Raw genomic sequence first — 14,410 nt, 5'->3', positions numbered from 1 at the left:
AACATAACTTACAATGATTAAAAATAGCGTAGCGTTACACGGACAGAATTTCGACTTACACCCTTACAACATTCGCTAACATACCCTTATTATTAGGATTAAAATTAAAATTAAAATTAAAATATAAATTATAAATATATATATTACGTATATAGATAGAGAGATGGATATATTATATTTTTGCGTTCACCAAACTGCAAATTTATAGGAGATGTGGCCTGACTTTTCATGCCATGCGATCGCATGGACTTTCTTCTTCCTGGCCATGCGATTGCATGGCCAGCTGGGAGAGCTCACATGTTGCTTGTTTCCTTGTGCCGACGTTTTATAAATATAATATAATATATATATTAATTTTAAGAATTAATTATATATTATATTATATTCATATGCATAGTTGACTTGTAATTTTTAGTCCGTTGCGTCGAGCGTTGAGAGTTGACTCTGGTCCCGGTTCTGGATTTTCGAACGTCCTTGCGTACAATTTAATATCTTGTACTTTGCGTTTTGAATCTTGTACTCTTGTAATTTTGAGACGTTTCTTATCAATAATTGGAACCTCTTTGATTGTCTTTTTTACTTTTGAGCTTTTTGGTCGTTTGTTTCTTCAATTCGTCGAATCTGTCTTTTGTCTTCACCTTTTATTATTTAAACAAATATCACTTTTAAATAGAACAATTGCAACTAAAAGCTTGTCTTTCTTGAGGAATAATGCTACGAAATATATGTTCGTTTTTAGCATTATCACAATGGATAACGATTCTTTATCGTCACATTGTTCAACTCCCGATAATCGATGCACATCCGCATACTACCATCCTTCTTCTTCACGAATAAAACCGGAGCGCCCCATGGTGAAGCACTCGGTCGAATAAAACCCTTTTTAAGCAACTCTTGGGTTTGATTTAACAACTCTTGCATCTCCGTTGGTGCTAAACGATAAGGAGTTTTAGCAATGGGAGTAGCCCCCGGAACCAACTCAATGCGAAATTTAACTTGTCTTTCCGCCGGAACACCCGATAATTCATCCGAAAAAACGTCTTCAAATTCACTAACCACCGGAATTTCACAATTGGATGGTGGCTCTTCGCGAGTATCAACTACATGAGCAAGAAAAGCCATGCCACCACTAACAAGAAAACGGCGTGCCCGTGCATACGTGCATAATGGCACAAGTCTTCTCCGTCTCTCGCCATGAATAATTAACTCTCCCCTACTTGGGGTCTTCACACGAATAGATTTCTCATGGCATGCAATATCGGCTCTATAATGATCGAGCCAATCTATACCAACGACAATATCGAATTCACCCAAGGTCATCGGGATAAGATCAATTTTAAACCTTTCGGAACCAAACACAATATCACAATCATTACAAACATCAACCCCTATCACCGTCTTACCATCCGCTATTTCAACTTCTACTGGATGACTTAACTTAGCTAGCGGTTTATCAAGCTTAGACACAAATCTTGGAGAAACAAACGACAAATTAGCACCGCTATCAAATAGGATCCTGGCCGGATTAGAGTTAACCATGAAAGTACCTGAGACAACTTCGTTGGATTGCTTGGCCTCATCATTGGTCATCAAATAGTTTCGTCCCCTAGCCGTACCCGCCGCCTTCTCCAATTTCTTAACATGATCGGTGTTCAAATCGGGACACTCCGGCCTTCGGTGCCCTTCCTTTCCACTATTATAACAAGTGAGTTTGGTTGTAGAAGATGGCTTGGTGCAATCGCGAGCCAAGGGTCCTTGTCGCCCACAATTATAACATTTGGGTCCAAAACCCCCGGACGTACCCTTCTTCACACTACCAACACTCTCACTCGCACCCTTACTTTTCTTGTTCGAATGACTAGTAGCTTCAAACTTCCTATTGCCAAAAGTAAAGCCACTCTTTCTCAAAGCGAGCGACTCAAAACCTTTGGCCATATCAAACAACTCTTCAAAACTTTTCACCACGTTTACACTAATCTTATCTTGATAGTTGTCGTTCAAGATTCGATAGAAATCTTCCTTCAACATTTTATCATTCCTGACGTACTCCGGGGAAAATTGGGTCTTTGACAAGAAAACGGATTTGAGAGTGTTCAAATCCATCGACCCTTGCCTCAAGGCACGCAACTCGTCCTTAAGTATAGTAAAATCAGCCGAAGTTCGGTACTCGTTGAAAAACTCCGCCTTGAACTCTTCCCAAGTGAAATCCATACATTGTTCTTCACCATAAAGTTGGATCTTTACGTCCCACCACAATTTAGCATCGCCCCTTAACATGCTACAACCATACCTCGTCTTTTTATCGAGAGGGCATTCACAAGTACGAAAAGCTCCCTCCATATCGGAGATCCAACGGGCACTCTTAAGTGGATCTCGTTCACCATCAAAGGTGGGAGGTTGAGAATCCTTGAAATTCTTGTAGAAAAAGTCCCGTCTTCCCACATTATCTTCTTGTAGAACAAGCTTAACTTGTTCCTTAACCACATTGACTAGTTGCTCGTCAATCGTATCTGGAAACATCTTCTTAACATCTTCAAGAAACTCCGCTTTTTGATGTTTAAAGATGGCCTCCACTTTGGCCGTAAACTCGAGTTCCTCGCTCGTACCTCCTTCATGGTTTTCGGGTCCGTTTCTCGTCTTCATACTATAAAACGGAAATAGATTAAACAATGAAACGAAAGGACTTTACATAAAAGTATATAAGTACATCTCACACCGCCCCATTTTGCTCAACAATCGTCATACATTGCTTGTTTGACACGATTTGAACCCGTAACAATGGTAGCTAATCATTGTTACGCGAGCATGTCGCGTTAACTTGCTAGTACAACGTCTATCTCTCTTGATGATTGCAAATACAACACAAAACAATTAGCGCATAGTTAGTTCACCTAAACCTAGGCACTAACCAATTCCCGGTCCGACCTGTCTCCTACAAGTCGCGCATAACGCACATACACAATAAAGTCTAAGTCTAGGCACCTATCTCAAGTCGCCTAAATCCCTTATAACATGCTCTGATACCACTTGTAACAACCCAACCCATGAGTGCGCAGCGCGCACAAGTCAATTCAGCTTCTGTCCGGTTTTGTCATTTTTCAAATAAAGAACTCCCACTTCCCGACGTATTTAGACGAAACGCTTTTCACAACATGTTCAAATATGTAAAACTAACACATTTCAATGATAAAACAAGTTTTACGAACCCGGGCCCACATATGGCCGAAATACGAGTTTCGTACAAAATATATAAGTTTCAACCGAATTAGTTTAAATTCCAAACGACACTAGAGCATGATGTTTGGGGGTTAAACTACCCAACTCTCAGTCAAACTTCAAAAGCTAACACATCTAAAAGCGTCCCCTATCAAAACAAAGCGGGATCTCTAATCCAATCGAACGCCCTTACCCTTGTCAACGCCCGAGCCTATAAAAAGGTAAACAACGAGAGGGTAAGCAAAGCTTAGTGAATGAAATAATTATACATATACATATATAATATACCTACTTGCATACACTTACATACACCGTATAATCGCTAGCAATAACAATTAGCATACAAACTCCGAGTATAAGCTAATAACCTCCAAATACCGCAACTAGCGTAATCAATAGCATATTCACCGAAATAATATATTTTGCTATACAACGACACATACACAAACTATATGGTTAACCATACACACGTCATGGTGCTACCGGCTCCGTGGTTCACAACATATGTAATGCTATGACGCTACCGACTCCGTGGTTCACGTCACTACGCATTCGAGTCATACTCTTTTATAGTGCTACCGGCTCCGTGGTTCACACTTCGGTGTTACCGGCTCCGTAGTTCACACCTCATTTTATAGTGCTACCGGCTCCGTGGTTCACACTTAGATGCTACCGGCTCCGTGGTTCACATCTCATTTTATAGTGCTACCGGCTCCGTGGTTCACACTTTGATGCTACCTGCTCCATGGTTCACATCTCATTTTATAGTGCTATCGGCTCCGTGGTTCACACTTTGATGCTACCGGCTCCGTGGTTCACATCACAACACATGCACCATGATGCTACCGGCTCCGTGGTTCACATCATAGTACACTCGCACACACTATGGCACTCCCGGCTCCGTGGGTCATACCATAGCATACAAATAAATACACCATATACATACATGTATAATTACTCCACTCACCTTAACAATTCGGTGACGGTTTTACACTTTCGCAGGCTTCAAAGCAAAGTACCTATTACAATAAGTACTCAATCAACACACAAACTAGTTGGACTAAACACCAACCATTCACTAATGTGCATTTAATGACTTAATGCATTAAACCACCCATTTACTCCAAAACAGTCCATTTAAGGTCAAGACCATCACGAACCACTAAAAGCTAGTGATTAAGGTTCAACAACCCTAACTAATACACAATTAGGGTATTTCATACCCATCTTTCTCAACTAGGTCAATTATTACCCATTTGACCATTTTAAGGTCAACACACCTATTTCGGGTCATCCACAAACCCACATAACACCCATTTACTAAACATCTAGGTGTGCTAGTAATTAACTAACCAATTAAGGCTCATAAACACCAATTAATACTTTGAAACCCTAGGTTAGTTGCTATTGAGTCTTCATGACTCAATCTTACCCAAGAACACCAAAAATCACCAAATATGGGTTTTATGTTCATCACTAACCCAAACCCTAACCCTTAGACAAATTAAAATAGGGAAATCGAGGTTAGAACATACCACCACAACTGAAACGTAGCTAAAGGCTAGATGAACAACTTTAATACTTGAGCTTTAACCCGGATCAAGCTTCTTCATCCTTGATTCAAGCTTTCTCTCTCTTAAAGGGTTTCTCTCTCTAGATTAAAGTAGAATTGAAGATGGTGTTGGTGGTTGTGTTGAATGTGCTTCAACCACCACAAATCTGGCCATAAGTGCCCTAAAACCGGCCCCATGTGAAAGGACCATAATGCCCCTCATTAAACTTTAATTTAAAAGCTGGAATCTGCCAACGGTACAGGTGTGCGGCGCGCACACCTATACCTGCGTGGCGCGCACACAGGCCTGAGCAGGCTCTGACCTCTGTTTAGCTGTACAATTTCACCCACACTCCATGTACCATATTTACACTGCTGTACACTAATTATTCGGGTCTTACAATTAAGTAGCTGACACGCTACTTGTTCAGACTCTTTATATTATGTTTATGTTCAGTATGATTACCATGCGTAGTTAGATATTTTCATGCTAGTTAGGACGATTGCATGACTGTTTATATGTGATCTTATGTGCGCACTGTTAGTTGGACACCAACCGAGGTGGCAAGGTTGGGAACCTACCGAGGTGGCAAGGTAGGGTTGAGGTGAGGTCGACCGTGGTAGCCTGGTCGGATCATGATGTTAGTGATTGTTCAGTATAGCATAGAAGGACGCATGTGTTGCGTCTGGACGGTTATGCAGTGGAATCAGTAAAGCGGACTATCGGTAGACTGTAGCTTGATCAACTAAGTCGTGTGCTCGTACAAGCCGCCGATCCTCATGTTGTCAGTTGTTGTTGTATGCTAGTTCAGGACGTTAGCATAGTTGTGACCCTTGCATGTTCAATTGCTTATGCTTGGTCTGTTAGATAGTATCCATTCACTTAGCAGTTGTGCTAATTCCCCCACATTTCCACCCCTTACAGGTTTAGGTACTGCTGGTTAAGACGGGTGTTGCGGACGAATTAGAAGACATGTTTGACTATGCGATGACTCTGATGTTTTCTATTTTTGTAATGTTTTCATGTAACACCGACGTTTTGGAATGTTGTAATAATGTTAACTAAGATGATTTAATTAACTATAGTTTGTAAACGTTAATCAAGGTTAAATTTTGTAATAATAAGTACTTCCGATGTGTTTAAAAAAAAATCAGGGTGTTACAACATTTACAATAGATTTTGAAAAGTAGTCTAATGTACGATTTCTCGGTATGGTCCAACTATCGAACCAGATACCTAATTGAACTCGTGAGTAATATACTATTATTGCTCCATGTAATCCTACACCAAGCTAAAATGAAATTATTTAGCTTGATGGCGTAGGGTTTATAGGGTTGGGGTCGATACGGATTGCTTAGATCCACAAGTCATCTAAACCCCAATTCTCATTCATAAATATGAGCCAAAACCTACATCAAGTTCACAACCTCTGTCATATACACTCCTCTTCCTGAAAGCAACACATACAGCTTCCATCGTCGGATCTCTCCCTTCACGATTGTCTCTACGATCATAGCACCACCATCAACACTAGGTTTTTTAACTAAGGATCTGGTAGGGTTTTCTCCATTTCGCCGTCGATAGATTCCAACTTTCGACCGGCGGGCAATTCGTTTGCCACGCTATCGAGATCATCATCTCAGGCACGAGTTATCATAGTAACCGGATCAGATGCTAACGATGTTACGGCTAAAAAAACCCCTCTCGTATCATTTGTGCATGGTTGCATTTACCTTCAGGGAAATATATGCAAGAACAAATAGCGCCCACCATGGGACGAAGCAATATATCTCGTGTTCCTACCATCACACGTTCGGTTTGAGAAGGTTTGTTATTCTTATTGAGTTTTTAATTCGGTATATGCGGTTTAAGTACAGGATATCTTTCGCCCAAATGTGCGTGTACGCTAGCGCAACTGTTCCCGCGCTCTTTTGCCCAATTTTTGCGCACTTTTCGCACAGTTGTCTGTAGTTTCAGGCGCTTTTTGCGCGGCTGTTCGTGCAGTTTTACGTAGAGTTTTCATGCGGCTTTACACGCAGCTATCTGCTCCTACGCACAGTTGTTTGCGCAATGCATGTGAACTTGTTATTCTGTAGCATAATGAGAAGTTTGATACGATGCTTGACAAAAATATCATACCGAAATTAAGGGGCTTGATGGCACAGGGTTTGGCTCACAAGTTGTCTAAACCCTCACTTCCATCTATAATTATGGAGCAAAACCTACATCAATTTCATAACCTCTGTCATATACACACTCCCTCTTCCTGAAAGCAACGCATACAGCTTCCATCGTCAGATCTCTCCCCTGACGATTGTCTCTACGCTCGGAGCAACAACACCAACACTAGAGTTCTTACCTATGGATTCGTACGGTTTTCTCCCTTTTGCCGTCGATAGATTCCAACTGTCGGTCGACAGACAATTCGTTTGCGACAACGCATACAGCTTCCATCGTCAGATCTCTCCCCTGACGATTGTCTCTACGCTCGGAGCACCAACACCAACACTAGAGTTCTTACCTATGGATTCGTACGGTTTTCTCCCTTTTGCCGTCGATAGATTCCAACTGTCGGTCGACAGACAATTCGTTTGCGACCCTCCCGAGATCATCATCTCGGGCACGGGCTATCACAATAACCAGACCGGAGGTTAACGACGTTGACGCGTAAAAAAACCTTCTAGTATCGTTGTTCATAGGTGTATTTTCTCCCGGGAAAATATATGCAAGAACATATATGTATTAAATTTTAACATAATTATCTAGTTTAATTTCTGTTTTTACTTTTACAACATATATTATACTAAGAAAATTATAAATGAGAATTACAATGTAGCTTTATGAAAGAGTGATTAAATAATTAGTATTGGTAAGCTTAATAAAAGGGTAGATGTGAGGTGTTCTTTTAACACCAATAATCAAGGTTCATTAAGTAGATAACCAACTCTATTCTCTAATGTAATGTAATACCACTTCAAATGATTAACTAATTAACTGTTAATCACTTTTTTATGATGACAATATAGAAAATATATCTCCATCATAGTTGTAATTTTTTACAAAAATTTATATAGCTTTACTTTTAATATTTATTAGTTATTATTATTATTATTATATTTAGACGAGTTGTAGCGGTTGCAAAGCAACCGCGTTGGATCCGATGTGGCACCAAAGCAACACGAATTTGATCCGTAGCAGTGCGTTGGATAGAGGCGTTTTCATGGGGTGGGTTGGAATCCAACACCAAAACCAACAGGGGTTAGTTTGATTTTTTAAATATATTAATTTAAAACTATTATTTTCATCTCCTTTTAATATTTATCTAATTACATTTTAACACATCATCGCAATACTCCTAACCCACATCACCACTACTCCACAAAAAAAACCCACACGTTCTAGTCATCAAAAAAGTGCAAAAGGCAATCCACACCACCAACCCACACCCCCAACCACTACAAATAGTCTTAGCAAATCTACTAGGTCCAACAATTAGAAAGGCCCAAGAATTCATCTAGGCCAACATCCCCGGTAGATGCAGCAACAAGAAAACAGGTTAAGTTAGTGGCAATAGATGTTTAAATCTTGATAAAATGAAAAGATTTGCATCAATTACAAGCCATTAGTTATATATAACAAGGGAAACATTAACATTACCAAGTTTTGGTAGTCAAACGATACCCCTAAAGTAACAAAAAAAAAAATCAAGAAAACACTAACAATGTCGCGGGTAGAATCCACTTACAGACATCCCACCGTCGACACATATAATCTGGCCAGTGATGTATGATGAAGCCGGCATGCAAAGGAATGCAACTAACGACGACACCTCATTTGGATCCCCAAGTCGCCCAAGTGGCGTGATATCAAGTACCTCTTCAACATACTCTTTGTTACTTAGTACCTGAATTAAGCGTTACACAAGTCATTACATTACACTTTTTTTTTTTTTTTTTTTTAGAAGAAACTTAAATCATACATATAATAAATTCTTCCTTTATTTTCCTTATTAAAACTACTTTAAGCTAACTTTGCCTCCATTATAATGGCATTTCAATATAAGATGGGTGGTGATATTTCCACTCGTGTTTTTGATAAATATGTCATTATCAAACATTAAGTACTTGTACTAGTACAAGTAAAGTACTTAAGGTACGTACTTGTTCTACCATGGAGGTTTTGATATACCAGGGGGCAACAGCATTGCACCTGATACCATCTTTTGCCCATTCACAAGCCAAATTCTTTGTAAGCTGATTAATTGCTCCTAAAATTAGTATGACCACCAAATTATGTCATATATATTTTATCATCAAAAGTCGATTATGGAACCATAAACGACGAAGGTGTATTGTTTGATCTATTTCTTGGCTAACGGGTCAGGTAGGGGTGTTCATCGGTTTTGTTTTTGGTTTTTCGGTTTATTCGGTTCGGTTTTTCGGTTTTGAAACTTATAAAAATCAAAACCGAAAACCAAACCGAAACCATATTTAAATATCAAAACCAAAACCGAACCGAAAACCGGTCCAAAGTGATGCGTGCCCCCATAGAAAGAAGCACGCCCGCCCGAAGTGGGCAAGCCCTCATTCCCAAGACCCGGTTCTCTTTGCGAGGCGGCCTCTGTATCGCATCTCATTTAGAGAATAAAACTGTTCCTGTCTGCTTTTTCTTTTTTGATTTCTTTGATTTCGGTTTGGTTTCGGTTAAAACCGAAAATTACTAAAAATAAAAATCTTAACCAGCATAATTACTTACATATAAATCAGGAATAACCGTTGTGGAATTAATTTAAGTATACATGGTATATAACATGTTTGTTGTTTAATAAAAATAAAATAATACATAATACATCAAATATAATATAGATATAAATATAAATATTATAAATATAAATATGTTTTAATAAGTTATTAATTTGAATTCGGTTTTCTAATTTGGTTTTTGGTTAACCAAAATTTAAAATTTTCAAAACCGAAAACCAAACCGGAAACCGAATTACGAATTCGGTTTCGGTTTCGATCGACCCGAAAACCGTTTAAAAAATTCGGTTTGTTTTTTTTTTTTTTTTTTTTTTTTTTTTGGTTTGGATTCGATTCGATATTCGGTTTATTCGGTTTGAAACCAAATGGTGCACACCCCTAGGTCAGGCTATGCCTCTAGCATATAATTTGATTACAAAATAGAGGGTTGAATGGAAATGGATAGAATCTCTTAAATCATTGTATAATTAGCTTTATTTACCACATTCAAAAACATTACCTATCAATAAAATTCAAAGAATTAAAAAGACTAAAGGTGTGTGCAGTGCAGCCTACTACCCTAATTCTACTTGACAAAGGTTGGGCACAAGTCTAACCCACCCACCTGATTCGCCCGTTTTGCAGGCTAACCCACCCGATGCACCCATTTTGCCATCTTCATTAAAAAAATGGAATTTACCTTTGGTGGCTCCTTGGAGTGTCATGTTCTTGAGTGAGACAAAGGCCGAGACTGATGAAGTGAACACCACACTCCCCATTCTTGTCGCTTTGAGAAACGGATGTGCAAGTTGGCAAATGTGAAATACAGATTCAAAATTTGTTGAAATTAGTGTCGAAAACTCTTCAGATGACAATTCAACCATAGGTTTCCGAATGTTTGTCCCAACATTGTTTACCTACTGGTACAATCGACCAAAGTTATAGTATAGTAAGATCAAAAAATGAATTTATAACATGAAAATTAGATTACTAAATATATGCTCTTTAGTAGGCACACCTTTTATTGAATAAAAAGAATAAGAATATGACAAATTCTATCGTGCAACCACATCATATGATAACTATCAGTTACATTACATCAATCAATTATTTCTTAGCAATTTATGAAAGTGGCCGAAATATAAAAACTAAGTACAAACTTTTCAGGGAGTTTGGATTGAAACGTGTTTTATTCGTGATTTTAAACTTTTAGAACCTGCTGGAAGATAAGCCCTGTTGGCTCTATAAAGGCAAACGTTAACAACTAAGAGTGATCAACATGTGCCATTTTCTATCTATAAACTATAATCAATCAAATGGGTCAATACATTACAATTTAGCTCAAATGGGTCAAATAAGTTAAAGGTTGTCCACTGTGCAATTTGAATGCAAATAATATCCTATATCACTTAATTCCCCAAAATGATAAATAAAATAAATAAATAAAAAATAACTGTATACATTTTAACACACTTACTAAAAAGAAAGTAACCAAAACTAGAACCTAAAGTGTGTTGGGTCAATCCAACCTGATGCATACAACGAAGAAAGGGTTATGCCTAAGTACTTACAAGTATACTAAGTTTTCCATTGAACAAGCAAGAAACATCATCCATTAACTTTTCACGATCACGTTGTGAAGACACATTACACACGGAACCAGTTATCTCAAAACCGTCATCTAGCCAACCTTTCAAACAAGTATTTAGTTCAGACTCATTACGAGCACGTGTGTGTACGGTCGCCCCATGTCCTGCCAATTCCTCAACAATTGCACGCCTATAAATAGAAAACGCAAAAGCACAAACTAAATCAGCACCTTTTTATATTACAAACTCAAATCATCATTCTCGAGTTATTTTTGAAGGAAAGGAAAAGAAAGTAACGGAAAAAATTATAAAACGTCATTCTCGAGTTATTTTAAGGAAGGAGAGGAATACATTACACCTTCGATTTCTAGAAACAAATAAAAGCTAACCACATTACACTTCTAACAAGAACTACAAATATACCTAGAGGTCCTAATTTTGAATCCTAGCAGCAAAAAAAATATAACCCTTTGTGGCCTCGTTCCCACGGAAGTTCACCCCGCGAGTTCATGATGACTCTGGGCTTCCCGCAAAGCGTGCAATCGCCTGACATTAGTGGGCTCGCAAAGCGGGTCGGACACGCACGTTAATAGAAGAAAAGGAAACCACAGAAATAAGTACAATAGTTTTGGTCTACATGTAAAAACAAAAGAATATATTATAAGAACCAATTTAACATCATAAGTAACAATGTAGCATCTATGTGTATCACCACATAGTTAGCACTTCAAGTATATTTGCAAAACCCTTAATAATAAAAATATATAGTGAAAATTTGATGCACATAAAAAGACTGCAGTAAATTATGTTCAGCAAAAACAAAATAACTATATTATTTGAATATCGTATGATATAAGCATAAATAAAGAACATCTATTCAACACAGGTATCAATTTATAATTTATCTTTTGTAATTTGAATAAATATATATTATAATATGATAAGTACCCAATTCCTCTAGTACCGCCAGTAACAAGAGCTGTCATCCCATGAAGAGACCATCTGTTGGTATGATTTTGATTCGCAGAGACATGAACAACTGGGAATTTAGACCTAATTTGGGGTTTGATTGAAACAATTGGGGGTTTTAAATTTTGAAGCTTTATGGGGAGTAGTATGGATAAAGCATCACACATTGTTAATACTCACTCACACAGTGTGATTTGTGATTATGGAGGAAAGCTTTTGTGTCTTATTTCAAACTTTGAGTTTTCAGGTAAGAAAAAAAAACACATTATGGTACCCTGAACTAAAACAAACCCTAATTTGAAATGTAATTCGGTATGCAAATGCAATTTATAAAGATTATTTGATTTTATCATTATTGATGTTGTAACATTTAATTTCAATTTCAATATATTAATATTAACTAGTTGTGGAGCCCTCGCTTCGCGCCGGGGCTCCGTTTTGAATGCGAGTTAAAAAAAAATCTTAATCTATTTTGTAAAAAAAAAAGTTTTTTTCGACATCTAACATTGAAGGTTGTTCCTTTTGTGAAAGTTGATTCTTTTAGCGTTCGTTTTTTTTTGTAAGTTGATTTATTTTGTAAAAAAAAATGTTTTTCGACATCTTTTGGCAGCATTGAAGGGTTGTTTCTTTTATGAAAGTTGCCTCTTTTATCGCTGAGGAAGAAAAGAAAAAAAAAGTTAGTTGATTTTTTTGTAAAAAAAGAATTTTTTTCGACATCTTTTGATAACATTGAAGTGTTGGTTCTTTTATAAAAGTTGCTTCTTTTATCGTTGGAGAAAAAAAAGATAAAATGACGAAAATACCCCTGGTTACTATTGGTGAATAGTGCTACAATATTTTTTCTATTATATATATATATATATATATATAGGTTGCCGGGGGCGAGTCAGAAAATCCAAGATTTCCATTTTCCTTCTTGTTCATCGGAGCAGTTGATTCAGCAATTTCTAGTCCTCATCTATCTGTTATTTCATCCATTTTAGGTTCCAACTATTGGGAAATGTGCTATAGAACCCTCGCTTCGCTCCGGGGGTTCGATTTTTAATGTATTTTATTGCGTTTAGTAAAATTATTTTGTGGCTAACGATGATGTCGTTGAAGCGCAACTCGAGTCGAACTAAAAGGTATAACCCGTGAGAGATTTAAATGTTATTTTAAATTAACAATATATGTGCATCTCCGCGTTTCGCTATGGAATTGTCGACTTTTAAAAATTTAACGCAAAATCAACGTGTATGAAAAGTACCCCAAATATTTAGCGTTTTTTAAAAAGCGTCCGTTTTGCGTATAGCTAGTGACATTGTGTTCCTAAAATTATTTTGAGTTTAACGATGGTGTCGGAAAATTTAACTCGTTGCGAGCGAAAAGATATGACCCATTGAATATTTGGGTGGAGTTTATTTAAGATTTTTTATGAAAATAGTTATTTGACACTTTACCTCCCTGTTTGGGGGGTCGATTTGAATTATTCAAAAAAGTGTGGGGGCCTTTATTGGTAAAATGAAATGTAGTTAAAATAAAAAAATAAAAAGGTGAAAAGTCGAAAATGTCCCCGATACTATTCATAACTTTTGTCTGTTAGTTAATATGTAAATGTGATCTAATAAAAAACTCAAAACAGAATATCTCTTGGCATCATTTCCCCCAATTTGCCCAACCGTCAGCACATACGTGTTTAGGGTTTTCACTATTAATTTCTTCAATTCGTCAATCAAATCAGGTAAAGTTCCTTACTTTTATCATTAAAAAATTGTAAATCAGATTCGCCTAAGAGCAAATTCCCGACACCAGCACAAGCCTTATGAACAAATGTGTATGTGAAACGCTGATTTGAGAATTTGGGTGTGAATCAGATTCAAACAGTAACACAAATTTTCAATATCTAATCTTCAACTGATTTATTCCATTCTCCTGCCACCGGTAATCATCATCCTTTCCAGCCAGGCTCCTGGCCGACGATGATTTGACCTTCATGTCGAAGCCAAATGGCTACTCGTGTTCTAAGTCGAGTGTTAATCGAGTAATTTCATTTTTGATTTTCAACTTTCCGGACACATGGTCTCGTGCCGATTGCCGAAGTGTTTTCGAGAATTACGGTGACCTTAAAGATGTGTATTTTGCGCGAAAGAGATTGTCGAGCGGCCAACGCTTCGGGTATGTTCGTTTTGCCGGCATCACTGATATTGACTCTTTCGCTAAAATCTTGAACACCATTCAAATTAACGGGAGATGGATTCGGGCGTACAAGGCTATGGATAGGAGTATAGCTAATCGTCCATCGTGCAAGGAGAACGAGAGCAAACTGAATGCTGATGACTTTCCATCACCTCCCTGGAACTGTGGT

General features: G+C 37.8%; 1 protein-coding gene across 1 annotated transcript; it reads right to left on the bottom strand.

The window, feature by feature from the left end:
• Positions 1-8,359: 8,359 nt before the first annotated feature.
• On the bottom strand, positions 8,360-12,330 carry LOC139871839 (tropinone reductase homolog At2g29260, chloroplastic). Its single transcript, XM_071859585.1, has 5 exons — positions 12,046-12,330; positions 11,080-11,287; positions 10,209-10,425; positions 8,930-9,036; positions 8,360-8,673 (listed from the first exon to the last, which is right to left on the bottom strand). Exons 1-5 carry the CDS (start codon positions 12,231-12,233, stop codon positions 8,485-8,487), a joined length of 909 nt encoding a protein of 302 aa, XP_071715686.1. The 5' UTR covers positions 12,234-12,330; the 3' UTR covers positions 8,360-8,484.
• Between the last annotated feature and the right edge of the window lie 2,080 nt (positions 12,331-14,410).

This window comes from Rutidosis leptorrhynchoides, chromosome 10 (assembly GCF_046630445.1).
Source record: "Rutidosis leptorrhynchoides isolate AG116_Rl617_1_P2 chromosome 10, CSIRO_AGI_Rlap_v1, whole genome shotgun sequence".
In the NCBI taxonomy this organism is placed as follows: Eukaryota; Viridiplantae; Streptophyta; class Magnoliopsida; order Asterales; family Asteraceae; genus Rutidosis; species Rutidosis leptorrhynchoides.
Note: the sequence above shows the minus strand (reverse complement) of the source record. Positions and strands in the feature narration are given on the sequence as shown.